We start from the raw sequence: 27,161 nt of genomic DNA, 5'->3' as shown, positions 1-27,161 counted from the left end.
TACGATTACGAGACAGAATTAAACATTATAAAAGCAATTTAAAAATTCGGCAAAGAATACTCGAAACATTAGGGCAGATTATATGTGGCTTTACATTAGATAAAGGTCCTTATATTTCATGTGCCCTTTTTATCAGAAAAGAGTCCTTATGCATATGGATCATAAGATGGAAATTTGGTTATATTATCCTCCAAGGATGAAAAGGTCCTTCTACACATGAAGCTTAAAGGTTCCGTCACACAGGCGCGTTTTCCGAGCGGGGCGTGAGCGTTTTATATGTAAAAGCGGCGCGCCCCGCCCGGAAAGCGCGCCTGTATGACGAAGCCTTAAAGCTTTGGTTTCCTCCGATAGCGGTGCCGTCATATAGCGGCCGTCTCCATACAAATACTACGACATCCATATTTAGCCGTATTATTTAGTATGGAGACGGCCGCTATATGACGGCACCGCTATCCTAGGAAAACCGATCTTAAGGACCTTTCTTCAATGAAATGCCACATATACGCGTAATAGTTCATCTATGATGAAATGAAAGGCATAACAATAACATCCACTTAAAAAAAACACAGTTACTGTATATTTACGTTATATACATAAAGAACTGCATAAAGAGGAAATCGACGTCCCCTGTCCCTATAAACCTTTGGATTCCTCCGAAAGCGGTGCCGTCATATAGCGGCCGTCTCCATACAAATACTACGACATCCATATTTAGCCGTATTATTTAGTATGGAGACGGCCCCTATATGACGGCACCGCTATCCTAGGAAAACCGATCTTAACTGCTATAGTCAATTTATCAAAATTTCACGAGAATCTGTTGAAATCTACTACATGTAGAGGAGAACAGCAGGACGGGACGGACATATAAAACCATTTTTGCCCAAATCGAAATGGATACCCTTTGCTTGCTTTATTAAGTTACATTTTTTATATCAAAATTCCGTGAGTCTTACACTAATGTTTCGCTCCATAACCAAACCACAACGAGGAGTTACAACTAGAGCGCGTGTTTACTGACCGACGCATACTGTCGGGCAATTTTCGACAAAAAAAAACGCGTTTGCCCCGTTGTAATAAGAGATAAAATCGCTTACAGCAACCTACCTACTTCGATACGTGATTTTCTAGACGCGAGGGGGTAAATCCGGTAAATAATACTTAAAATATAAAATATAATAATATAAACAAGTAAGTACAATCTTAAATCCGTAACACACTACTGCACCGCACTAAGGTCACTATGCGTCGCACTCATAAGTGAGAGCGAGAAAGAGCTTCTTCCCGCTCCCAATTTTTGGTGCGGCGCACAAGGTCGTGGTGCGGTGCGGTAGTGTGTTATGGCTTCACCAACGATTTTACTTTAGTGTCGTTCCTACTTTATCTGTGAACGACCATAGACAAAGCTGGATATCCGCATCACTACACGAAATAGTGAATGAATGAAATTGTCTCCCTCTGAGGAGATCGTCAAGCGTGGCTAATCAAGGTACCAAAAGGTGAGGTTTCTCGGCTTTAATTCCCTGTTTAACACGTTATAAACCGCCAAATACGACCAAGTAAGTCCTGCCAGAAACACTGCGTTATAAATTAAACTTGAAATTACCGTCTAATAGTTCAAGTCATCGTTGCAATCTTAGGAATGCGAATTTGATTAAGTGTGGCCAGTCAGGCGTTGGTTTTGTATGCAACAAACTGACAACCAAGTTAGTGAATATTTGTGTGTTCCAGGAAAATGAGTAGCTCGGAGGAGGTATCATGGATTTCATGGTTCTGCGGGCTGCGGGGGAACGAATTCTTTTGCGAGGTGAGTAAATAGAACATGGGAAACCGAGAGCATCAATGCACGATAATGTCCTTATTGATCGTTATGTTCTATTTTAGGTGGACGAGGATTATATTAATGATAAATTTAATCTGACTGGGCTGAACGAGCAAGTGCCGCACTACAGACAAGCCCTGGATATGATCTTGGACCTTGAGCCTGGTAAGACCCATATTTATTTTTGCCTACTTGCCGTAATTTTATTATCTTTGAGTGTAATGCGATTTCAAAATGGGAAGTTTTTGTATCAATTTTAAAAATGTACTGAAAATCATGACTAATGAGCACTGCAATTAGCATTTTCATTAATTTAATATTACTATGTAATTTTCTTAGAAGATCGTCAGCATTACAGTGCATGATATTGTTGTCACTCGATTTTTTCGTGTCAACTGTATATGCCAGTCATGTATGTTTGATAAGCTTGGAAAAATTCATGTTTTAAAACGGTCATATACAAAAATGATATAGTTTCCTTGAGTTGTTATGTTAACACTAATGTTGTGGCAGTGCCGGATTAAGATATTGTGGTGCCCTAAGCATTTCTAGACCATAGTGCCCCCTCTCCCTTGGGTCAACAAGATTATATTGAATTTTCTTGGTAAATTGAGTGACGTTCGTCACATAATTTTTTCACGGAATTTGAAACGCGAGCGTAGCGACACGAAAATTTTTCGATAGCAAAAACGCAATTCGATAGACAATTGTACATTTTTACTGGACGAGGTCGAAAGGCTCTACTCCGCATAAGGCTGGACGTCCGGAGCGTCCGATCCGTTCGACATAAGATCGACTTTGGCGTGAGGGAGAAGGCCTCGCATAAGACCTAACGCCAAACTGCAAAAGAGTGGCTTGGAAACGAATCTTTAATCTATTTAATCACGACTCTCGAAAGCGCGACTTGATAGGATGCTTTTAGTTTCGGCTTTCACGGGGCCCCTTATAACACTGACAATTAGGTCGCAGGATCGCGGCTATAATGCAGCCACTTGGCCTGGCCGACAAATCTGGCGTGCATGAGAGCATAATTCGCTATAAAATCGGTAAATTATGTCGAAAAAATCGGCTGGCCGCAAGCCCGACGGCAAGATTTTTTGGTCATGAGCTTGAGGAGGCCCCCGTGTATGGTCAAATCAAAAGCCTATGTTGGAGACGTTCTTACGAGCTCTCACTCTCTTACTCCTACGACCCTTCGTTATTAGATGGGTACTTCTACACGTACAAAAAGTTTCATATTGTATGTACTTAGGTACATACTCCTCCAAGACTGCAATGCTAATGCAGCCTGTGCGTTTTTTTGGCTACGTTTTTGGTGCCCCCCTAGACGTGGTGCCCTACGCACGTTGTTGTTTTGCTTATTGGTTAATCTGGCACTGTGTTGTGGACAAAGCCTAAGTACTCTCAGTAGTCTATAATATTTAAGATATCTCCTTTTTTACTACTCCAGGAAGTTTGCTGGAGACATGGAGCCTTTAACCTCTGACTTCCCACCAACTTGATGTAGGGTCAGCAAAAGCAATTAAAGAGTCCAACTAATCTAAGCTATCTCTGCACCAACTTTGACATAGCGCAGTTTAGTGTCATTAAAAACACCATGTTTTTATAGAAACTTGACATTCAACACATTCCCTGCCAGGAGCCCGCCTAGTGGGCACTAGGCTGTTTTTGGTCTGGCAATAGGGTAATTTACAACTTGTCAAATCAGTTTCTTTTTAGAACTCAAAACAATTTGCTAATATGGAATTTATATGAAACATTATAACCTGACGTCACGGTTAACTCGCCTACATTTTATATTTTTATCCAATTTATTAGGGATGTAACGATACCGATACCGATACGAAATATCGGCCGATATAATCGGCATCGCCGATTTAAAATCACCCGATATCATAACATTGGGCAACAATATTCTTCACCTCAATCTTAACTTGATGTGTCAAATAAACTTTTTTTTCTTAACAAAAATCTACCAAACGTGAACTTTAATTACTGATGTTGGTTTTCTTGTGCTTTGATTACTTGATGGATGATTGATTACCTAAATAAAATGTTTATTTGATTTTGATTTGGCATTTTTCTTTATTTTTATTTTTCAGTTTCTCACACTTCTTAAGATCGTGTGTCTACTAAACATAAGTATGTTTTATGCAAATAAAGGATATAATTATTTATTTATTTGATTTATTAACTAACTACCAGGCTATCGATATCGGTATCGCCGATTATTTACTTTAAATATCGGTATCGGTATCGTATCGGCAAAATCATGTATCGTTACATCCCTACAATTTATTAAATAGAACTTGTGTTTAAAAATAACTGCTATCTATATTTTTCTAATAATTATCTGGTGCTTTATTTCATGCATGTGGTGTTAAATAATTTATTTTAAATACAGTATAATACCATATGCCCCATACTTTTTCTTAGCTAGCAGCAGCAGATTTAGCTTGGTGTGATTCAAATATTTGGGGGTCATCCATTAATTACATCACACAAACTTTCGATTTTTTAGACCCTTTCCTCCTTATCACACTTTTTCATAGGAAGGAGATAGGTATTTAATATGTACACACACTTGGAATGACCCCTCCCCCTGTTGCTGTGACGTAATATGTGGATGAACCCTTCTATCTTAAATTCGTAACCCAAAGATTGGAGGTGAAGACAATTGTGGCTTTATTCACAACATTATTGACTAATGTTAGTTGATAGTAAGTTATATTGGTGGTTGGTTCTACAGATGACGACTTGGATGATAATCCCAACCAGTCTGACCTCGTGGAGCAGGCTTCTGAGATACTGTATGGACTGATACACGCCCGCTACATATTGACCAACAGGTTAGTTCTATATCTATTGACCTAACTTTGTATAACTTTTATCTTATGTATAATAATCAAATACTCACCCCCTTATTCATAAAACTTTACAGGCCTCATTTAGTTAAATTAGGTTTTATCCCTTTCTTACAAATACGTAAGTCAAAATGACAGATAACGACAAACGATTATTAGCTAATTGAGGTTTGTAGGGCGTTTATGGATAAGGGGGTCAATGATTAGTGTTATTGCGAGTTTGTACCATTGCTACTTGGGTTTAGGCATATGGGGCCTGTTTATACATTGATCAGTATCAATGTGTAATTGGACTATTGTTGTGAATGACAAGAATCTCTATAATTATCCTAAGTTGCTTATCAATTATCACGTACTGATAATTATCAAAATTACATTTAATGTTATTATAATAAATTAAAACAGAGGTAGCAAGACCTCTTTTTATTACAAATATTTTTATGTTGTGCTTTGCCCATTTCGTCTCTTCTTCTTTTCTCTATTTAATTCCTGTTCTGGATTATTTCATTTTCTTTATCATCATGTGTTGTCAACAGAGGTATTGGTCAGATGTTAGAAAAATTCCAAGCCGGGGACTTCGGACACTGTCCCAGAGTTTACTGTGAGACTCACCCTATGCTGCCGCTTGGTAAGTATTGTCATGTTTCTAACTGTAAATATGAGAATTATAATAAATGAGAAAATATTCAATTATGTAGGTAAGCATATGTATAAAATCGCCAGAGCCAATTTATTATGTTTGTTTCAAAAAATGGTTATCTCTACATTAGTCCAAATTAAATTACGGGGTAGACAAATTGATAATTTAAGCACTGATATCTCATACCATCCAGCGGGGCAATGAGCGACCATACATTCATACATTTATTTTTCTTCAATGTATAAACAACACATAGAGACATTAAATTACTGAACAAGGTCACTGTGAATTTATGCTTTTTATATTTATATAGACACAAACGCCATTTCCTTACGCGGTAACTCTCGTAGAGGCTTGAACGATTCTATTGTGTATAGTTTAACTTTAGGTAAATAATTTCGGCAAAAGACAGTTCTGTACTTAACAATACTTAGTGTATAACAATGGGGACATTGTAGAGAGGTGCTATGTTTGACAACAATATGATATAACTATTTGAATTAGCAAATTCCTGCCAGTCTGTTTTTACCAACCTGAGGGGAGAAAGAAGACTTTTTTCCTTATAATTTGGGTCATATATGTTAGTGACAAAAAATGTCTACAATGTTAGTAATAATACTTTTACATGTGATGAGCACAAATTTATTCCCTAGGATGTAGAAATTTCTTTCAGAAAGCATGTTTCAGTGACGAGTGACTTGCTCATTTAAAGAAAATGATAAATAAATTATTTGTTATTATTATTATTTTGTACATTTGCTATTTGTTCCTATTTAGTTTAGCAACACTTAGTAGCGTAGCGTTATACTTGCAATTATAACTATTATACTTGCTAAAACATTATATGGCTATTAGAAGTACAGTATGTATAGTATATGGACATACAACTTTAGCTTGCACATGTCTATAAACCATGTAATCACAGGTCAACAGATTAATTACCAGCACATAAATAGACTTGGACAATTGCTAATTATATAAACTGAAATAAATGTCATATACTCAGAAAAAGTGACCCAAGCCTCTAGTGCCCCAGGCTGGAATCGAACCAGCGTCCTCTGCTATCGCGGCAGGTGCCTGTTACCTCTCGGCCACCGGGGGACAGCGGCATAGGTCGAATTTTTCCAAGTATATGCACTTCATACTGAAGGCTTATGGCGCCCCCTACTACTACTACTAGAGACTTGGTCACTTTTTTCTGAGTATATGACATTTATTTCAGTTTATAATTTATATAGTAGTGTGACTACTCGAAATAATAACAAATTAAGATATTTTCTGAAAATAATTTAATTTGTTCTAGTACACAGTGGCAGATTTGCCATAAGGCACAGTAGGCACGTGCCTAGGGCGGCGAGATATTAGGGGCGGCAAATTGTGACAAAAAAATCACTGATGATAACAAGAAATAACTTAAAATTAGGCCAGGCAACGAATTTTCAAAAAAGGTATAGAGGGAAATGCTTGGAACACAATTTTTTGCTTCGTAACTTTGTTTGAACTAGTTAGGTGAACATATCAAAAGTCCCTGGGCGTAGCCCTTGAGCCGGGGGAAGAGGGAGGTTCGAATGTCCTATTTTTCGGTTTTTCGCTTATATCTCGGAAACGGTATACATCCACTTGCCAGAATTTCATTTGCCATAATTTCATCTGCCATAATAGTCAACAGCCATTATATTGTTTCCCATAATTACATATGCACTAACTATGCGTTCTAAGTTCTAACGACTGATCATTGTACAAAATGAAAGCTGATTAAATTTACTACAAGTTTTATTTAGTACAGTTTTTCGATATCTTGAGGGCCCTCCACAGTTGTACGCGAATCGTGGCGCGAAGCCGCGAACGCGAGTCTGGCGTCGATTTCACAGATTGTTCACGCCTTCGCGCCTTGTTCGCCGTTTTTTGTCGGTTTTTCGGTCAGCGTCAAAGGAGGCGTGAAGCGCGAACTTGCAAGACTCCACAATACACACTATTTTGGCTCATCAGTTGCAAGATAAATATTAATTCTATTATATATAGCGGCTATAAGTATTTTACGTTTTTACAACAAAACAAAATGGAAAAGTAGCTACAGCAAGTATGATGCCTTGGATATATGACAGTTAAACTCGATCAGCTGATACTTTTCAGCCATCTTGGCCCGAACTAAACTGCGAAATCACCGAGAAGTTTGCGAGTGTGGAGTCATACGACAACGTCGCGATATGTTCGCTCGGCGAAGTCGCGCCGCGATTCATGCACAATAGTCTGGAGGGGGCTTGTATAGGGCCCTCCACACTCTCGTGCGCGAATCGCGAGTGTGGAGTCGATTTCGCAGATCTGCTACACTGTTAAAATCTTTCGGGTTCCTTTTCTCGTGAGCACCGTGAATATTATTGATGGAAATTTAATGCAAAATTATAGACATTCAAGAACGGCTATCTCAAAAACTAAACAAGATACCTATCGAAAAACACAACTGTGTAAAACTTGTAGCAAATTTAATCAGCTTTCATTTTGTATAATGATCATGTCACAACGACGCATAGTTTCTAAGATATTATAAGCGAAAAACCGAAAAAATGGAACCTTCAAATCAAACCCCCCTACCCCCGCTCAAGGGCTACGGCCGGGGACTTTTGATATTTTCACCTCCTAACAAGTCCAAACAAAGTTACTAAGTTAAAAATGTGTCTCAAGCATTTCCCTCTATACCTTTTCGTTGCCTGACCTAAATGTAGTCAATATGATGGGTGCTGATGCTGAAGGGGCGGCTATAGGGTCTGAGCCTAGGGCGGCAAAGACTGCAAATCCGCCACTGCTAGTATATAAGTACTAGCATAAGCATAGGGCATAGTTTTTAAGTATTAGCATAAGCTAATTATATGATTTGAAGTTTTTCATTATCTTTGCTAACACATATTGTGAATACAAAAGTGGATTTAGCTCAGGTTAGGATTTAGTTCCCAAACTATGAATTAACAATAGTTAGCAAGGTCCAAATGTACCTACATAGAAATGTTAAAATTGTAGTTTCTGTTTCAACCTATTGTTGGTGTGCCAACATTCCCGCACCCACAACCCCGGGGTATGATATGCAATGTAAACTTTGCGAGCAGGTCTGTCCGACGTGCCCGGCGAGGCGATGGTGAAGGTGTACTGCCCGAAGTGCATGGACGTGTACACGCCGAAGTCGTCGCGCCACCACCACACCGACGGCGCCTACTTCGGCACCGGCTTCCCGCACATGGTGTTCATGGTGCACCCCGAGTACCGGCCCAAGCGGGCCACCGTGCAGTTCGTGCCGAGGTTAGCTAATAAAAGCGGTGGTTTTTTAAGATACGGCAGCTTATTTTAGAGACTACAATTAGTTTATGTATTTCATTTGTTTTACTTACCGAGGTATGAGACAGCGGGTCCATAAACATGTTTCTATTGCAGACTATACGGCTTCAAAATCCACCCGCTCGCCTACCAGATCCAGCAGCAAGCGGCGGCCAACTTCAAAGCGCCGCTGCGGTGCCTCTCCTACAACAACGGTAAACGCTAGGGGCGCGCCGCGCTCCCGCGCGCTCTCAGGCGCACTGTCCGCTGACGACCCTAGACTGAGCATTGGGCTGGGCTGATTGGTCGACGGGGCCCCGGGTGCGGGGCTGCGCTGCCGCCATCTCATATATGGAATTAAACCTTGCTGACAATTGCCATCTGACCGCTTAGCATGCATTGCATTGTTGCGCGCAACTCCTTCAAGTACAGAGTCGCGCGAGACGACACAAGTCATGCTAAGCGTTATGATTATGACATATACACTTCGTCTTACAGTCGAAAGTTTTAAATAAGTATACAATTATGACTTTATTTTAATGAAAAATTGACACAATATATCTTTGTGAATTGTTGGTTCAACAAGTAAACTTAGTTACCGTTCCAGAAATGTGTAGAAAATTGTCATTATCAGGTGCTAATTGTCAATTAAAAATAGGCGCCTGAAGTATTAAGCTGTAGTAGCAAGAGCGTCGCCAACCGATGGACCTAGGGGCAACAAGTTGATGTCGCCGAAGGGCTGGCGAAGGGGAGAAGAGGCATATATTGTAAGTAATATTTGGCCTCCCCCCTCCCCTCCTCCTGGTGATGCTTTTGCTAAGCGACGTGAATGTGTATTAGACCAGGATCTCTAGAAGAGTGTCGTATGCATAATTGTTAGACCGCATTCTAAGTAAGGGAAACAGATTTTTTTATGATGAAAGAGGTTACGATATCATCTTGAAATGCCGATTGACTTTCTTTTGGGTGGTTGTCAGTGGTTGTCAGATGTCACTACTCGATCTGTATGTTGTGGTTAGTATTACATATTAATATTAGGGAATAACACAAGTTCTCCATCCAAAAATGTAACAAATAAAGCCACACAGATAATCGTCTCGACAAATCCTGAAACGATTCTTACCGGCATTGCAGGCAGACCCAGGAATGGAAAAACAAATTAACATAATATTCTGTCGTCTAATGATTGTTTACAAGTAAGTTCGTTGACCCTGTCACCTGTTAGGGTTAGAACAAAGTAGTTTTTTGCATGGATGTTTAAAAGGCCATAATTTAGAAACGGTTGCCCATATTAACATGGTTTCTATGGAGAAAATATAGAGCTAAGGCTAAACTATCTCCCATTTCCGGAAAGGTCCGTCGTCAAATTCCACGCTGTATATCACGGTATATGTTATAGCAGCTTATTTTAATACGAATAAGTTATTAAAAATTAATTAAAACCATTAGAATCTCGAAGACTGAACATTTTATAGGGGATTTTCAAGGGGGTGGTGGGGGGAATGGCACCACTTTTCAGCCCGGCAACATCAGGTTTCTTGTAGCCCGGGAGACCTACTAGAAGGATCAGAAGTCCAACTGCGGTCTAACAATTATGCATACAACACTTTTCTAGAGATCCTGGTCTATATAGCCTTTTGAACGACCTACCCTGAATTCGTAAAGAAATAGCTGTCCGATAGAAATTAGGCTTGTGCCTGCTCGTTCACTACAGAGAGCACTCCACTCTCGGTCAAATGAACTAGTTCGATCTTTTAGTTCCTTTAGTTCAGTCGGTCGTTGAACTTGTTGGGAGCCGGGAATGAATATGAATTGGTTTTACACTCGATTTTTTTCCAATCTTTGGTAACTTATAGTATTTTATGCAACCGTTGTTTAAGAGGGGTCAAAAAAGGCGAGTGGCGTGAGTAACAATTTGAGGCGAAGCCGAAAATTGTTAATAAAGACGCCACGAGTATTTTTTGACTCAGTTAAACAACGTTGCATACAATACTTTTTCTACGACCAAGCACTTACTTTGAAATGCAATGAAATAATAGTAAAAATGGATGATGATGATTGTTTAATTTCCTAATATGATAGGTTGTTCAGTGCGTGGGATTCTTAAGGGGAACGAAAATTTTATTATTTTTGCGCTACGACGCACGGTTTAGGAGATACAGCCCTATAATTTTTTTTTGTTTTTTTTTTTTAAATATCAATTTGGGGTTTCTTACAGAGGAATGAACATTTTATTATTTTTGCGCTACGACGCACGGTTTAGGAGATACAACCCATAAACATTTTTCTTTATTTTTTTTTTTTGTTTTTCGTGTTTTTTAAATATTACTTCCGGGATTCGAAGGGGAACGAAAATTTGATTATTTTTGCGCTACGACGCACGGTTTAGGAGATACTGCATTATAAAGTTTTTTTTTTGTTTTTCTTTTTATTCCTTTTTTGTTTTTTTTTTTAAATATTAATTAGGGGTTTCTTACAGAGGAATGAACATTTTATTATTTTTGCGCTACGACGCACGGTTTAGGAGATACAACTCGTAAACATTTTTCTTTCTTTTTTTATTTTTTTTTTGTTTTTCGTGTTTTTTAAATATTATAAACGGGATCCAAAGGGGAACGAAAATTTGATTATTTTTGCGCTACGACGCACGGTTTAGGAGATACAGCATTATAAAGTTTTTTTTTGTTTTTTTTTTAAATATTAATTAGGGGTTTCTTACAGAGGAATGAACATTTTATTATTTTTGCGCTACGACGCACGGTTTAGGAGATACAACCCATAAACATTTTTCTTTCTTTTTTTTATTTTTTTTTTTAGTTTTTTTTTAGTTTTTTGTGTTTTTTTAATATTACTTACGGGTTTCAAAGGGGAACGAAAATTTGATTATTTTTGCGCTACGACGCACGGTTTAGGAGATACAGCCAAATTAACCAAAAGATGTCTATGGTTCACTCATCTGTCAGAAATGACAATTAAAATTAGGTTGGCAACAATGTATTCCATACAATATTGTTTAAGTGGTGATTACACGAAGTATCGTAAAAGTGCCAAAAAGATACTGCGTGTATGCACAAATACTTTTTGGGGAATAGACTAAAGACTTGTCTTGACAACTATAAGAGAGGGGTTTAAAGGTGTGTGCACGACCCTTTAAATGACAAATAAAAGTACGGGAGTAGAAAAAATATATTTCAAGTTGTACGATAAGATTGTCGATATTAAACATTAAAACACCTTAACATTAAAAGGCTTAACACAATAAACAAAAATTAAATACATAGAAAAATATTGGATTTGACATTTCGGACTTTGGCGCGGACGTCGTTCTTTGTCTCATTCGCACTTGTGCTAGCGACATTTTGAACCGTTTCACTCAGTCAAGCGCTCTCCAATCCCACTGAATTAAAGGACCTAAAGACCGATTCGGTCCTTCACGGGATTTCATTCTTAACAGTTCTTAGTTCGCGACCGACACAAGCCTTTATAGAAATAATTCTGAGACCTAGACCAAAATGTACGAAACTGCAATTTTTTTGTGATTTTGGGGTCGGTCCCATGGTTTTAATTTTCAGTATATACATATTACATTCACCATGAGTATTGCTAAAAGTTGAAAGCATCCTTTATCTAAGATGCTACAGATTTCAGTTTTGAGCATCCTGTTATATTGCTGATATATTTGATGGCGACTGTATCACAAGTGCGGGATCCGGTCGACCAATCAGCCCAGACGACGCTGTACATTAGTTGTTACCCTAGTGTATAATGTCAACCAATGTATGCTCAGGCACCGTCCTAAAGAAATATAATTAACTGGATAATGGACAATTAAAATTGGATCACATGCTATTTTCTTAGAACGGTGCACGAACGAATTACATTGACATTTGTATGATCGTCTTTCTCAAGTCGAGTTTTATATGACGAACACCGCACACTACGTATGCAAAACAATACTTAAGTTTTTAACATTTAATTAATGTATAATATGCAATAAAATTTCATGTATATTTATTAATAATGTGCGTTTTATTTCCATTTCCATACATGGTGTGGGGTGTTGTTTAAGTCCGTCTAACATTTTGACTGTTTGTGTCCCTTTGTGTGCGTGTATTTGATGCCAATCTCTTTAGTCTACCGCTTAACTCGGATGGTTAGTATATTCCCATTTGTCGCCTCCCCACGTGGCCGCTGCCACACATGAGGCGGGGACAGATGGGAATGGTTCGTATTAGGGAGTGCTCCCGGTACTGGTTTTCTATACAAATATAGTACCGGAACCGGGAATTCCCGGTTCTCGCCATACAAACTCAGTACCGGGAGTATTCCCTAATTCGTATGAATGCACCTATTCCCATCTGTGCCCGGCGGTGACAAAGGGAACACACCAGATGGTTGATGAGAAGTTGTGACTTGAGTAAGTAAATTACATTTCAACCTTAGAGTGTGTTCTCTACTAGAAAACCGTCTGCATTAAGTGGTAAGGTTGTAAATAAAATATAGAATCGCTGTGCAGGATACTTCCATGTGAACTTCGTGTTCTAAGCATTTGTGTCCGCGGCCGGCAAAATGTCCCGGTATGTCGCTTGCCATAAAGACGCTTTAACAGGTTATTCGTGTAAAGAGACAAGCAAATCTCGTCTTTATGGTAAGCGACAAAGATTTCGACACATTTCATTCAAATTTTCCATAGAATCTTAAGCGGCTATCACACTGGCGTCGATTCCGCGCGAAAAAACTGACTAATATTTAGTGAAAGGTTGAGTAGAGAATCCTTAGTGTTTGAACGCTGTTAATATGCTTACGGCTTTAGTAACTGCTATATTTGTTATGCCTGTGAAAACGCACCAGGCACGCCAAGATCACGGGAATAATTATGAATATAACAAGAAAGCATTATTTGTCTAATAAAACGTTACTTGTAATTAAAATTGATTATATGACTAATAATTAAGTTTATGAAAGTAAATACCTTGGTTAGATTATACGTCGCTCGAATCGTTGTGTTATGTTGATAGATAGATAAAAGTATAATAGACATCCATAGTTGTATATAATTTTGATCGGTTTAAACTAGATGGCGCCAGCGTCAACGATCGAAAGAGGTTTACGAAACAGAGGGCCGCGAACCACATTCGATGTGTTGCCTCCCTGTCACACTTACGTACGAATTTGCAAGTGCGACAGAGAGGCAACACGTCGAACGTGGTTCGCGGTAGGCCCTTAGGTTTATCAAAGCTAGTTTATTTTAATCCATTCCTTTATTTACCTTAACGTCTTTTAATCGAATGTTATTTGAATAGTGACCTTATAATATTCATTAAAATAAGGTTGAAAACAAATGTATGAAAAAAAAAAACATTATTTACTCTGTACTCACATTTCGCAATAGCAAATTCTACCGCGACACTCGTGTATGTAATCTTCAACTATGCATGTCTAATGTAGTTTCTACTTATGTTCCTAGAATGACGCAAATAGCAATTTTCTTATAAAATAGTGCAAACGTACCGTTAGCACACGCTAGCGTACTGTAGTTTAATTACTTTAATTAAAACATAGACGAGGTAATAATAAGACACATTAGAGCTTTATACCTATGATAGGAATGGTTTTGGCAAATGTACTAGATGGCGTACCACGCCGTTGTTAAGATTTGATAATAGGTACATTCAGTTACCATAACACGTAAGACGTGCAGCGCCCTCTATATCCGCTCTGAAGCGCCTAAAATGCCTCGCTCTTTATGCGTCGTATTATTCGTTAGTCTATACTTTGTACTAAAGCAATGAAAATGGATACATTTTATTACTAAGTCCGTAAGAATCCGCTTTCATTGTATTTACGTAGCTAGTTTAGGCCCGCGCGCTACCAAAGCAATATATTATGTCGATAAGCTCTGATTTCGTTATCCGAAATTTCGATATTCGTGTATCATGCTAGGCCCTACAGGGGCTCAGGCACTCGGGATGTAGAATAAAAAATCATCTCCGTATAAATAACCAAATTTGGACAAATGTGTCCCTCAGATTCCAAGCAACAGGCCTTTTTGTGAACATACAAAAAAAAACATTTTAATCTCGTTTGTGTAGTCGTTGATAATTGATTTAGATTATTAAACATTTTCGTATGTATCTTTTTTAGTTAATTGTGGTAGGTATAAGGTATATTTTGAACGTGATAGAAAAACTAAGTTAAAATACTTGTTTTGACGTTGACGTAACCTACGTTATTAGTAAACTATACTTTTAAAATGTACCATATTTATGCCGATTTACCTGTGTATAAGCTAATCTATAATTATGCCACCCTATAGAAAAGAAACACCAATATTACTCTATAGTACGTAAATATGTCTATCTACATATACGCCTATATACTAGAACAGAAACATTTTACCTAAAATACTTAATCTCCATTGATTTATATATTACTTCGTAAAGACGGGCCTTACGGGCACTAAGAATGGTGCCAGTACCTACAGCGGAGTCACGCGTACTCGGAGTAATAATCCAATATGGAGTGGTGACACGCACTAATTTCTATGTGAAAAATTCTGCCGTTTTCGGCACGGGGGGCGAGGAACGCACACAAATAATGTAAACACTCGTCGCTACACACGCACACGACAAAATTATCAAACACTAGCACAAACTATATTCACACAAATACAAGAACAAACACAGACAACCCTGTCCGTGAACGAGATGATGTCAGTTCTAAGTAATCGTAGAAGTGCGAGGGACTTGTCGATAATATTGTCGATATTTTATTGACTGAATTTTAACTGTCTGCTTTAGTCAATTATAACCATCAAAAACATTACATGTAAAAAGGTGCAAGTCTCGCAACGCTTCTACTACAAAAAAGTTTTGAGATGTAATGCTGATGTGAAACCAAGTCGGTTATTTTAATCAGTGCCAGGGGGTGTTAAAACCGTATCAATACGATATCTTTAATTTGTAATACGTATAATGACTTGGCCATCGCACGGCTGCATAATGACATAAGGATCATCGTCACCTATTAAAAATAATTCTAATTGAACATAACGCTAGCGCTAATTGCAGTTTGAGCATTACATATATTTACGAGTACGGTAAGAGTAAAGCATTATATGCGATTGCCAAGTCATTATATGTATTACAAAGAAAAGATATCTTATCCGACTTGGTTTCACATTAGCATTACATGTCAAAACTTTTTTGTAGTGTAAACTAATGTTTTTCATGGGATCTCATCTCTTTTTGTAGACAGTCCTTCTTTCGGGTACTCATACCCATACTATGTATACACATATCATAACTAAACACATCTTTATTCATACTCACATCGTACATACATCGTAGTGTACCTTTACTTTACCTACTATTTGTAGGAACTGCAACAGTAACTTTGTAATAGCATATATTTATATGGAATTACAAACTTACTTATGCAGTTCTTAGATATTTAAAACGTGACTGATATTGCAATATTTTTAGGTTTTCGATGGCTTGATAAGCTGAAAACTACTTATGTTTAATATTTATTGCATCTTTTGGAAATCTAAAAAAATAAATCAAAATAACAATATATTTATAATGTTCATATAGATTTTATCGATATTGGTTTTTATGGTGTCCCATCACTAACTATGGTAGAGTGATACCAGAGTAATAAATTAAAAGTGCCTATTTATGGAAAATGACGGCAGTAAATACCTTAAAATAAATAGATTGCAATACAAACATTGGACGTGTCAAATAAAAAATATACGATAGAAACTAAGAGAAAAATGAATTTTCAAACAGTAGTAGGGTAGGTGCGTTAGTTTTCGTCCAGCTCTAGTTTTCGTCCACTTGACGAAATTGAATATAAATCTACATTGCTGCACAAATTTGGACTTAATGCAATCCTTAATGTCGAGACAACATATATATCTATCTACATAAAAAATGTATTTGGCAAGTAGCAAATTAAATATCAAATATGTTATTTGCTAATCTGTCATGTGGACGAGCATGACGAACTAGAGCATGGACGGAAACTAGCACAATGACCCTATATCGGTAATATCACGTTATTTATGATTTTATACTATTTATTTCATTGAATGGATTATGTTGATATAAAAATAAGGTGTTATAGAAAAATAATGTGTTATATAAATTATATAACAATAAGCAACGCAAATTAGAAGTTAGGTATACCTAATGAATATTTAGAAAGTCTTCTTTAAATTTTACCCTAAATTAGATCTAGTACCATGAAGTGGTATCACTTTCAGATTGACAATGTTTTTTAGTTTTTTGCTAAATTAGTGCACTATTTCATAATATTTACATGTAATAGTACTTACATATGAAAAGAAACGTGTTTTGTAAGTACGCTAGATGTTTCCGATCGGTTTTTACAGGAGAAAACGCTACAATTCGGCATTTTCTGCTCCTAACATTCCGCTTAGACTGACGTTTGCTGAATGGCGTATGACGTATGGCAACTAGTTTTATATAACCTCATTGACCGGCGGCCGCCGACTTTTGGCAGAGGGGAACGCCTGTTAATGGCGGTTCCTGTTGGTTTATTATTCCGAGCACGCGCACGATTTCGAGCCGATCGTGCAGTCTAACGCCACAACGCGATTGGTTGATGAGTTCGCATCACGCGCGCGATTGGCCGCAACCAGTTGCGTTAGACTGCACGATTGGCTCGAATTCGTGAGTGACACCACTGAACTAGCACCATTTAGCGTGGCGTTTAATGCAGGGATCGGAACCGGTTTTTTGCAAAAACAGAAATAACCATATTTTTCGAATTATTTTATACTCGAAATGTAGCACTCAGTTGTGTTTTTAGGTTACGACTTCGTATTATTAGATTGCCCAATTAGAAATGAAGTAATTAGCAAAGAACGAAAAAATACCGTTTCCGTTCCCATACAAAAAATACCGGTATCCGATCCCTGGTTTAATGGGTTAATATACATCTAATAATGAAATTATTGTGTCTGGCACATTATTAAAGTGAAATTCAACTAGTTGATACTCTGCCTTAGAAACTGGGGCAAAGGGCGTAACATTGAAGCAATAACAATACTAAATACATCCAACACATTGTAGATTGCCGTAGTAGTTTTGTTCATGTATATTTTTGAATATTTTGTACGCATAGTTTAGACGCTGGTAGGTTAGTTGTATCCGGCTTTCTTGTTATAATTAATATTTAAATTAGTTCATTTTTGCCGATTTTTTTTGTCAGATTTCGACAAAATTAAGGCCACATCACACTAGTCTCCCGAGCGTCGGGATCTAGTGAACTCTATGGCTGCCGCTCGACGCAGCGTTGGCGCAACTGTGCGCAGCGACGCCATTTTCCATAGCGTTGACTAGACGCCGACGCTCAAAAGACGCTAGTGTGTGGTGGCTCTTAGGTGGATAGATAGTTATTTATCCTGTACATGTACGTATGCCCTAAAAATCTTCATCTGAGTAACGATACAAGTACCTATCCTAACCCTTTTCGGGACATGTTTATTATATTTCGTATTTGTTCCGTTTAGAATGAGAAGCTTTCAAACCAGCTAAAAAATAACGACAGCATAATTAAAATCGGCCCGTTTAGAGATCGTTAGTGCAATTTCGCGGGCGAATTCTCGAGGAACTTTGACCTGAGAGTAGGACCTGGTCTGATATATGAGAGGTATGATATCGTGGAAAATCCTCGATCTTCGTGTGCGGACTATTGCTGCAAAATATACCTACAGTTTCCATCCCATCTCAACGGCTCAAAAAAAGATACTTTACAATTTACATTATGAGCATTTTCCCAAAAAGTTTTGTTGAGTTTCAGCAACAGACGTGCCTGAGCGGGCGATCACGAAAGTGGTCAATATGATCAAAACATAACTTTTTTGTTAACCTTTTCGACGCCAATGACGATATATCCGCACCGTAGGTCCAACACCAAAGACGGATTAAACCGTCACAGACCAACATAGACCTACGTTCATATACATAAAGTTGATTTTCAGTTTTGACACTTCGGTGACGTGGCGTCCGAATGACAACTTTTGTGTTTGACACGTGGCGTCGAAAAGGTTAAGGGAATAATCGCGTATGTAAACCTTTTTGGACACCCCCGCTTCGTCGTTTCTGCTGACCGTACCCTGGAATGGCACCCCAATATGGGGTTAAGTTATTTGTACGGCATTGCGCTTGCGCAGGTATAGACAGTAGAATAACCAATGTATTGTAGAAAGGCTACAAATATAATGACCACCAAAAAATACTTTGGTACCCTAAATAAAAAAATCATGCTTACCAAAAAAATTACTGAACACCAAAAAAATAAGGCCTAAAATTACAAAAGTACCACCGTTTTAATTACGACTGCACTTCAAATTGTATTCAAATACCAAATATATTGAACGATTACCAAAAATCATTAATGATCACCAAATCTTGAAGACCAAATTAATGCGATATTTTCACCTAATTAAACCACTATGATTACCAAAAAATGTATACATATTACCAAATAAAGTAAAATGATGCCAAAATTACTAGCCCCTGTCTGTCTGTCTGGCTGTCTTGGTCTTACAGAAAAGAAATGCTACTAAAAAAGTGGGTTAGGTTAGGTTTGAACTGCGACCCTTACAGAAAAGAAATGCTACTAGAAAAGTGGGTTTAGGTTAGGTTTGAACTGCGACCCTTACAGAAAAGAAATGCTACTAGAAAAGCGGGTTAGGTTAGGTTTGAACTGCGACCCTTACGGAAACTAAATGCTACAAGAAAAGTGGGTTAGGTTAGGTTTGAACTGCGACCCTTACAGAAAAGAAACGCTACTAGAAAAGTGGGTTAGGTTAGGTTTGAACTGCGACCCTTACAGAAAAGAAATGATACTAGAAAAGTGGGTTAGGTTTGAACTGCGACCCATACAGAAACGAAATGCTACTAGAAAAGTTGGTTAGGTTAGGTTTGAACTGCGACCCTTGCAGAAAAGAAAAGCTACTAGAAAAGTGGGGTTATTCCCACTAGTTACCACCAAGTTGTTATCAGTGGTAACTACTGGGAATTTTTTTCCCTCCTTTTACCACTGGTAACTACTGGGAAAAAATATTCCCAGTAGTTACCACTAACTCAGTTTAGTGGTAACTACTGGGAATTTTTATTCCCAGTAGTTACCACCAAAATTTTGTTAGAGTTAAATACTAATGAAAAAAGGGTATAAATAGTATAGTATAAATATAGAGTGATTTAATAAATGATTATATTAGTGTTTTAGTAAACTGCCTTAAAAGTGACCAAAAATATTGAAACAGTTTAACCGGTACTAGTACAATAACTTGAATATATGTATAGGTGAACCAGGATCTATTGAGGGTGCGCCATGTTACGGAAATTTGTTGGTACTAATTTCTAGCAATGGCAACAATTTTAATAATAGACAACATCTACCCTCTATGATAGTTGTCAATATTGACAATGTAAACATTGCTTTGTCTAGTTTCGTGTGAATTATTATTAGACTGCAATAATCATGCCGAAAGTTTTAGATTTTACAAAGAAAAAAGTTGTAAATAGTGTGTATATAGTTATTTATTGGAAAAAAAACGTGCGCGAGAGAAATTTCTTCCATTAGAAAACATAACGAAATTAGCATCTGAATTGACGGGTAAGTTTCAAACTTATAGACAAATGTCACTATAGTCAGGTCGTCACGATTTCGTTGATGTCTTAATGACTGAAGAATATTTAGATCCCGATTTTGAGTATAGTGTTGAGAACGAGTCAAATTCCTTGATGACTGAAGAATATTTAGATCCCGATTTCAACTATGCTGATTAGAACATATTTGGTACGTTAAATAATTTTATTTGTAAAATTATCTATATAAATTCTTACTTATACCTAACTCTTGCGTTACTTATTGACTTTACGCTATTCATTTTATCTAAATCGAGTCAGCTATTTAAGCGTAAAAACCGAAGAAATATCCAAACATCAAACTTCGCACTTATTAAAGTTGTCGGAATAAAACAAAAATTATCTGCCAATTTCCATTGTCCCCACTATACAAATTGTTGCTATATAAAATTCAAAACGAGCGCCCTCTTGACAATACTCCCAAAGTTCTGGTTTACCTATAAGGATAAATGTAAAAATCCATTTAGATTATTTTTCAAGTGATTTTATTAGGTAATTTAACATCACCCTATATTTATACTATATACTATTTATACTGTTTTTATTCGAATTTAACTCAAACAAAATTTTGGTGGTAACTACTGGGAATAAAAATTCCCAGTAGTTACCACCAAAAATCACTTGAAAAATAATCTAAATGGATTTTTACATTTATCCTTATAGGTAAACCAGAACTTTGGGAGTATTGTCAAGAGGGCGCTCGTTTTGAATTTTATATAGCAACAATTTGTATAGTGGGGACAATGGAAATTGGCAGATAATTTTTGTTTTATTCCGACAACTTTAATAAGTGCGAAGTTTGATGTTTGGATATTTCTTCGGTTTTTACGCTTAAATAGCTGACTCGATTTAGATAAAATGAATAGCGTAAAGTCAATAAGTAACGCAAGAGTTAGGTATAAGTAAGAATTTATATAGATAATTTTACAAATAAAATTATTTAACGTACCAAATATGTTCTAATCAGCATAGTTGAAATCGGGATCTAAATATTCTTCAGTCATCAAGGAATTTGACTCGTTCTCAACACTATACTCAAAATCGGGATCTAAATATTCTTCAGTCATTAAGACATCAACGAAATCGTGACGACCTGACTATAGTGACATTTGTCTATAAGTTTGAAACTTACCCGTCAATTCAGATGCTAATTTCGTTATGTTTTCTAATGGAAGAAATTTCTCTCGCGCACGTTTTTTTTCCAATAAATAACTATATACACACTATTTACAACTTTTTTCTTTGTAAAATCTAAAACTTTCGGCATGATTATTGCAGTCTAATAATAATTCACACGAAACTAGACAAAGCAATGTTTACATTGTCAATATTGACAACTATCATAGAGGGTAGATGTTGTCTATTATTAAAATTGTTGCCATTGCTAGAAATTAGTACCAACAAATTTCCGTAACATGGCGCACCCTCAATAGATCCTGGTTCACCTATACATATATTCAAGTTATTGTACTAGTACCGGTTAAACTGTTTCAATATTTTTGGTCACTTTTAAGGCAGTTTACTAAAACACTAATATAATCATTTATTAAATCACTCTATATTTATACTATACTATTTATACCCTTTTTTCATTAGTATTTAACTCTAACAAAATTTTGGTGGTAACTACTGGGAATAAAAATTCCCAGTAGTTACCACTAAACTGAGTTAGTGGTAACTACTGGGAATATTTTTTCCCAGTAGTTACCAGTGGTAAAAGGAGGGAAAAAAATTCCCAGTAGTTACCACTGATAACAACTTGGTGGTAACTAGTGGGAATAACCCCACTTTTCTAGTAGCTTTTCTTTTCTGCAAGGGTCGCAGTTCAAACCTAACCTAACCAACTTTTCTAGTAGCATTTCGTTTCTGTATGGGTCGCAGTTCAAACCTAACCCACTTTTCTAGTATCATTTCTTTTCTGTAAGGGTCGCAGTTCAAACCTAACCTAACCCACTTTTCTAGTAGCGTTTCTTTTCTGTAAGGGTCGCAGTTCAAACCTAACCTAACCCACTTTTCTTGTAGCATTTAGTTTCCGTAAGGGTCGCAGTTCAAACCTAACCTAGCCCGAGAAATTTCTTCCATTAGAAAACATAACGAAATTAGCATCTGAATTGACGGGTAAGTTTCAAACTTATAGACAAATGTCACTATAGTCAGGTCGTCACGATTTCGTTGATGTCTTAATGACTGAAGAATATTTAGATCCCGATTTTGAGTATAGTGTTGAGAACGAGTCAAATTCCTTGATGACTGAAGAATATTTAGATCCCGATTTCAACTATGCTGATTAGAACATATTTGGTACGTTAAATAATTTTATTTGTAAAATTATCTATATAAATTCTTACTTATACCTAACTCTTGCGTTACTTATTGACTTTACGCTATTCATTTTATCTAAATCGAGTCAGCTATTTAAGCGTAAAAACCGAAGAAATATCCAAACATCAAACTTCGCACTTATTAAAGTTGTCGGAATAAAACAAAAATTATCTGCCAATTTCCATTGTCCCCACTATACAAATTGTTGCTATATAAAATTCAAAACGAGCGCCCTCTTGACAATACTCCCAAAGTTCTGGTTTACCTATAAGGATAAATGTAAAAATCCATTTAGATTATTTTTCAAGTGATTTTATTAGGTAATTTAACATCACCCTATATTTATACTATATACTATTTATACTGTTTTTATTCGAATTTAACTCAAACAAAATTTTGGTGGTAACTACTGGGAATAAAAATTCCCAGTAGTTACCACCAAACCGAGTTGGTGGTAACTACTGGGAATTATTTTTCCTAGTAGTTACCAGTGGTAAAAGGTGGGAAAAAAATTCCCAGTAGTTACCACTGGTAACAACTTGGTGGTAACTAGTGGGAATAACCCGAAAAGTGGGTTAGGTTAGGTTTGAACTGCGACCCTTACAGAAACGAAATGCTACTAGAAAAGTGGGTTAGGTTAGGTTGTTAGAACTACGATTGTTACAGAAATAAAATGCTACTAGAAAAAGGTGACGAAGTGGATTAATTAATTTAATAGGATAACGATATATTAAATATTTGCACATTTAATTAAAATGTGGTTACAATTTTGGTGGTCAATGATTTTTTACAATTTTTACAATGATTATTTTGGTGTCATTTGGTTATCATTTCACATTAAAATGGGGTTTGAAATTTGGTAATCATTTACTATTTTTGGGTTAATAATGATTAGTTTGGAGTCATTTCCTTTAATAGTATAGTAAAATGTAATAAAATTGGTAATCATTTCACATTAAAATGGAGTTATAATTTTGGTGATCATTTATTATTTTAGGGTGGTAAAATACATTTTTTTGGTATTAAATTTTACTAAATCTGGTGATCAGTTAAATAGCAGCCTTGTAGAAATGGGGACGGGATGGTATGTCACCGTTTTAATTACAATATAGTTTGAAGTTTGCTGAATTTTAACCCACACCAAAGTTCCTCGTAAGTGCGTCTATGTCTGATTGAGTGATTGTGCCTGTTTTAGAAATGCTGTGTACATAGTAACAGCGCGTGCACGTGTACAGATGCATATAGTGCATTATAGTTTTCCATCGTATTTTCTCGGAAACGTTCGTATTTGTCTTGCTACTTCAGTCAACCTCAGTACTTTTTGTACCGAGACTGACTGAAATAGCAAGACACGTTCATACGTTTCCGTGAAAAAACGATGGGAAATATTATCTATGCACTATACATCTGTCACCTATTTTACAGGTGAATCAACTTTTTCACGTCACTCTTTGCCATGGTCACTCTTAAAATCCTTGTTTTAACCAAACATAGTTTTTTATGGTTACAAACCCTTTCCATAATGGGTCTTCTACGTAGCATATAATAGCAGAACAACCTTTGCCCATGCTAATATTGTCGCCTGGCTGACGGGCCAGAAAAACTAAAAAAAGTTGATCCACCCACATAACCCGCAACACACTTCGGGCTGCCAATTTTAACCCTTTGAACGCTATTCGTCATGTACAAAAACCTCGCTTTCAAGCCAAGATCACGTCGGCAAGCGTACCCACCACTATTAAATTATTTGACAAGATTAAATAGGTAAGTATATCAAATAATTGACAGCATATGTAAGTACGCCGTAACTATAAGCGTCCTTGGCGCCGCGTGCACGACGACTTTAGGCGTTCTTGGCGTCCAAAAGGTTAAGAAACGAGATGAATTACGAATATTGGGATAAACACGGCCTTGTGTGTTGTAGGTATGAAGCGCGCGGTTGTATTATGCGATAAACGCAGCGTTGAACGCATGCGTTAACGGTATGTATGAAAAATTACAATGCGTTTACCGCGTAATACAATATATGTAGTGTCTTAGATTCATCATCAATCATCATCTTCCTCGCGTTATCCCGGCACTTTCTCTCCACTTTGTTACGTTATCTAATAGTGTGAGGATGGTATATTACGTACGGCTTTATTCAGTAGGTAGTATTAAAACTGTTTCATACCGAGGCCCCAGTAGACGCGATAGTAAGAAAATCTAATTAAGACTAGCACACGTAAGTTTTTATTTTTATATACGTTACGACTAGGATAATTGTTCTATTGTAGTCGCGTTATGTTGAGTAGGTATACCTATGTTCCGTTGTATCAGTTCGGATAATCAATAAATATTTTAACTGTAGATGGTTTTTTATTGCTATCCGCTTTTAACCACGTATTCCTTCGCTGCCACTGTAAGCTAGTTGCTATATACCTAAACTGTTTTTGTCTAAATGCACGTAGACATATTTTGGCCCTGCCCTAAGGCGATTCACATATCGACACTGTTATTTGCCTCGGCGCGTGTATACTTATAACTATATACGTCGTTGGCAAATTGGTTTAAAGTCAAAAACGCCCTAAAGTCGTCGCAATATAAGAAAATTCCGTTACAGTAATGACATTCCTATCCTGACGGTCTAGCATGACTTGCGTTCTCGCGCGCGAGTCCATACTTGAAGTCGCGCTAGATGTATGGAGTCGCGCGCGCGAACGCAACGTATGCTAGACCGACTGTTAACTGAGTTAACATTAACTTTATACGGGCCATCATAAGATAAACCTTGTATGGATAGCTAACACAGCTCAAGTGATAATAATTATCTTAGATGGTGACTGTAGGCTAATATCTGCTGAAGTGTCGTCACCTACTACAATGGCAAAGCGAAACGCGCAAAAATATTTGACAAGTAATTGTAGACGCTAATTTTGTACAGCGCGTCATAGTGAACCATGTCGCAATGAACGAAGGTTGATATTAGGCTGTAGCCGCGCACGACAGATGACGTCTTTGGCGGTCAAAGGGTTACGCGTCACATACTTTTTCGCGCTTTGGTGTGCCAAGGTGAAATGAACACGTTCAAAAATGTCATTTTGAACGGAGATTTTTTTTCAGCAGATTCGAAGATTCCAAAATGATTGTAACGAGATGAAGCGGATACCTACTCCCGACGCTGACCCACAATCACTGCACTGTACTACATATTTTCCTATTTACAACAGCGTTCAGTTAAAACGTTATACGTTTATAGTTAATCAGTCCTGTAAATCCAAAACAACAGTATTGAGAATTGCTTAGATTACCTACACTCTTAACTTATTTCGTGGACTACACTCCCCCACTTAATGTATGATATTGACAGATTAAAATACAAATATTATTTATTTTTAATATAAATAAATTGTAAAGTTTTTAAAGTTTTTTTTTTATGTATGCGGTGTCACCCCATTTATCGATGCCTGAATGGGCTTAACCCTTGAATGCTTAACCATTTCGCCACCACGTCAATGAAGTAGTAAAATGTCATCAACGCCAAGCCACAAATTTCACGTAAACAACCCGTATATTAACATATAAAGTCGTGGCGTGTGTGGTGTGGGGCACGAAATGTACTGACTTTATATCAAGTCATTGGCGACGAAAAGGTTAAAATTAAGCGTTGGATGTTGCGTGCTGATAGCGCCAAAGAACACTAAAAACCCTTATGGCGTACGATTGAAGGTTTAAATTTGCTATATAGTGATACAAAAATTAAGACGACGCGATCCTATAATTATTATAGGATACTAATAGTATATCTGATTCTACATTGAAGTATGAAAAGTCATCTGCAAGACTATTCGGCATCGATAAATACTGTGTCACTATTACACTGCAGTTTTGATTTATTTTTATAAATATATTTCTAAAATAGCTACGGGTATGTACCTACTTACCAATCGCTAAGGAGTGGTGCTACTATTTTCCAAAAATCGTTTTTTCCTAGTTGCGATTTCTGCCTCTCGCAAATTTTACCACTTTTTAATTTCTCAATAGGTTCCTTTCCCGATAGCATCTCTAACCAATTCGCATATTTTCCTATATATTTATTTTTCAATAGATCATTTCCCTAACAGGATTTCTAACCATTCGCATAATTTCCCGCTATATTTTATTTGTTTACAATCACTAAAGAGGGTCATTTGACAGAGCCTAGTTAGGTACGATGACGAGCGAAGCGAGGAGTGTGTTAGGTGAACTGCGACCAAAACAGTGCGTGAAGCCGAGCGAGCGAAGCGAGCGTACCGCGGCAGCGGCCGGCGAGCGCCAGAACCAACATATTTTATTGAACAATATTGATTTACATTACAGAAAAGTTATCCAAACTATTCGAATGGTTTAAAAACGTACTAGGAAAATAAGCTATTGAAATATAATTATATGTACTAGGAAAATATGCGAATTGGTTAAAAATGCTTCCGGGATAGGAAGCTAGTGAGAAAGAATAAAATGGTAAATTTTGCGAATGGATATATTGCTTCCAGTAAAATTCT

At 37.0% G+C, this 27,161-nt stretch overlaps 1 protein-coding gene across 3 annotated transcripts; it reads left to right on the top strand.

Moving 5' to 3' along the window:
* Window positions 1–1,356: 1,356 nt before the first annotated feature.
* LOC134661237 (casein kinase II subunit beta) lies at window positions 1,357–25,867 on the top strand. 3 transcript variants are annotated; one of them, XM_063517224.1, is made up of 8 exons: window positions 1,357–1,499; window positions 1,732–1,807; window positions 1,885–1,987; window positions 4,572–4,671; window positions 5,223–5,314; window positions 8,428–8,617; window positions 8,750–8,847; window positions 25,747–25,867. In XM_063517224.1, the coding sequence occupies exons 2-8, from the start codon at window positions 1,736–1,738 to the stop codon at window positions 25,764–25,766; spliced, it is 675 nt and encodes a 224-aa protein (XP_063373294.1). In that variant the 5' UTR covers window positions 1,357–1,499; window positions 1,732–1,735; the 3' UTR covers window positions 25,767–25,867. The 3 variants fall into 3 exon arrangements, with proteins under 3 accessions (XP_063373294.1, XP_063373291.1, XP_063373293.1); XM_063517221.1 differs by having other exon boundaries at window positions 25,744–25,867; XM_063517223.1 differs by having other exon boundaries at window positions 1,416–1,559; window positions 25,744–25,867.
* Window positions 25,868–27,161: the final 1,294 nt, after the last annotated feature.

Source organism: Cydia amplana, chromosome Z (genome assembly GCF_948474715.1).
Source record: "Cydia amplana chromosome Z, ilCydAmpl1.1, whole genome shotgun sequence".
Classification (NCBI taxonomy): Eukaryota; Metazoa; Arthropoda; class Insecta; order Lepidoptera; family Tortricidae; genus Cydia; species Cydia amplana.
Note: the sequence above shows the minus strand (reverse complement) of the source record. Positions and strands in the feature narration are given on the sequence as shown.

What these genes read in the sequence shown, in the direction of transcription:
- LOC134661237 (XM_063517221.1), top strand. Translation starts at nt 1,736, where the DNA reads ATGAGTAGCTCGGAGGAGGTATCATGGATTTCATGGTTCTGCGGGCTG. An exon ending in ACCGTGCAGTTCGTGCCGAG is followed by an intron (nt 8,618 to 8,749) that starts GTTAGCTAATAA and finishes TTTCTATTGCAG; the next exon opens with ACTATACGGCTTCAAAATCC. An exon ending in GTGCCTCTCCTACAACAACG is followed by an intron (nt 8,848 to 25,743) that starts GTAAACGCTAGG and finishes ATTTTTTTTCAG; the next exon opens with CAGATTCGAAGATTCCAAAA.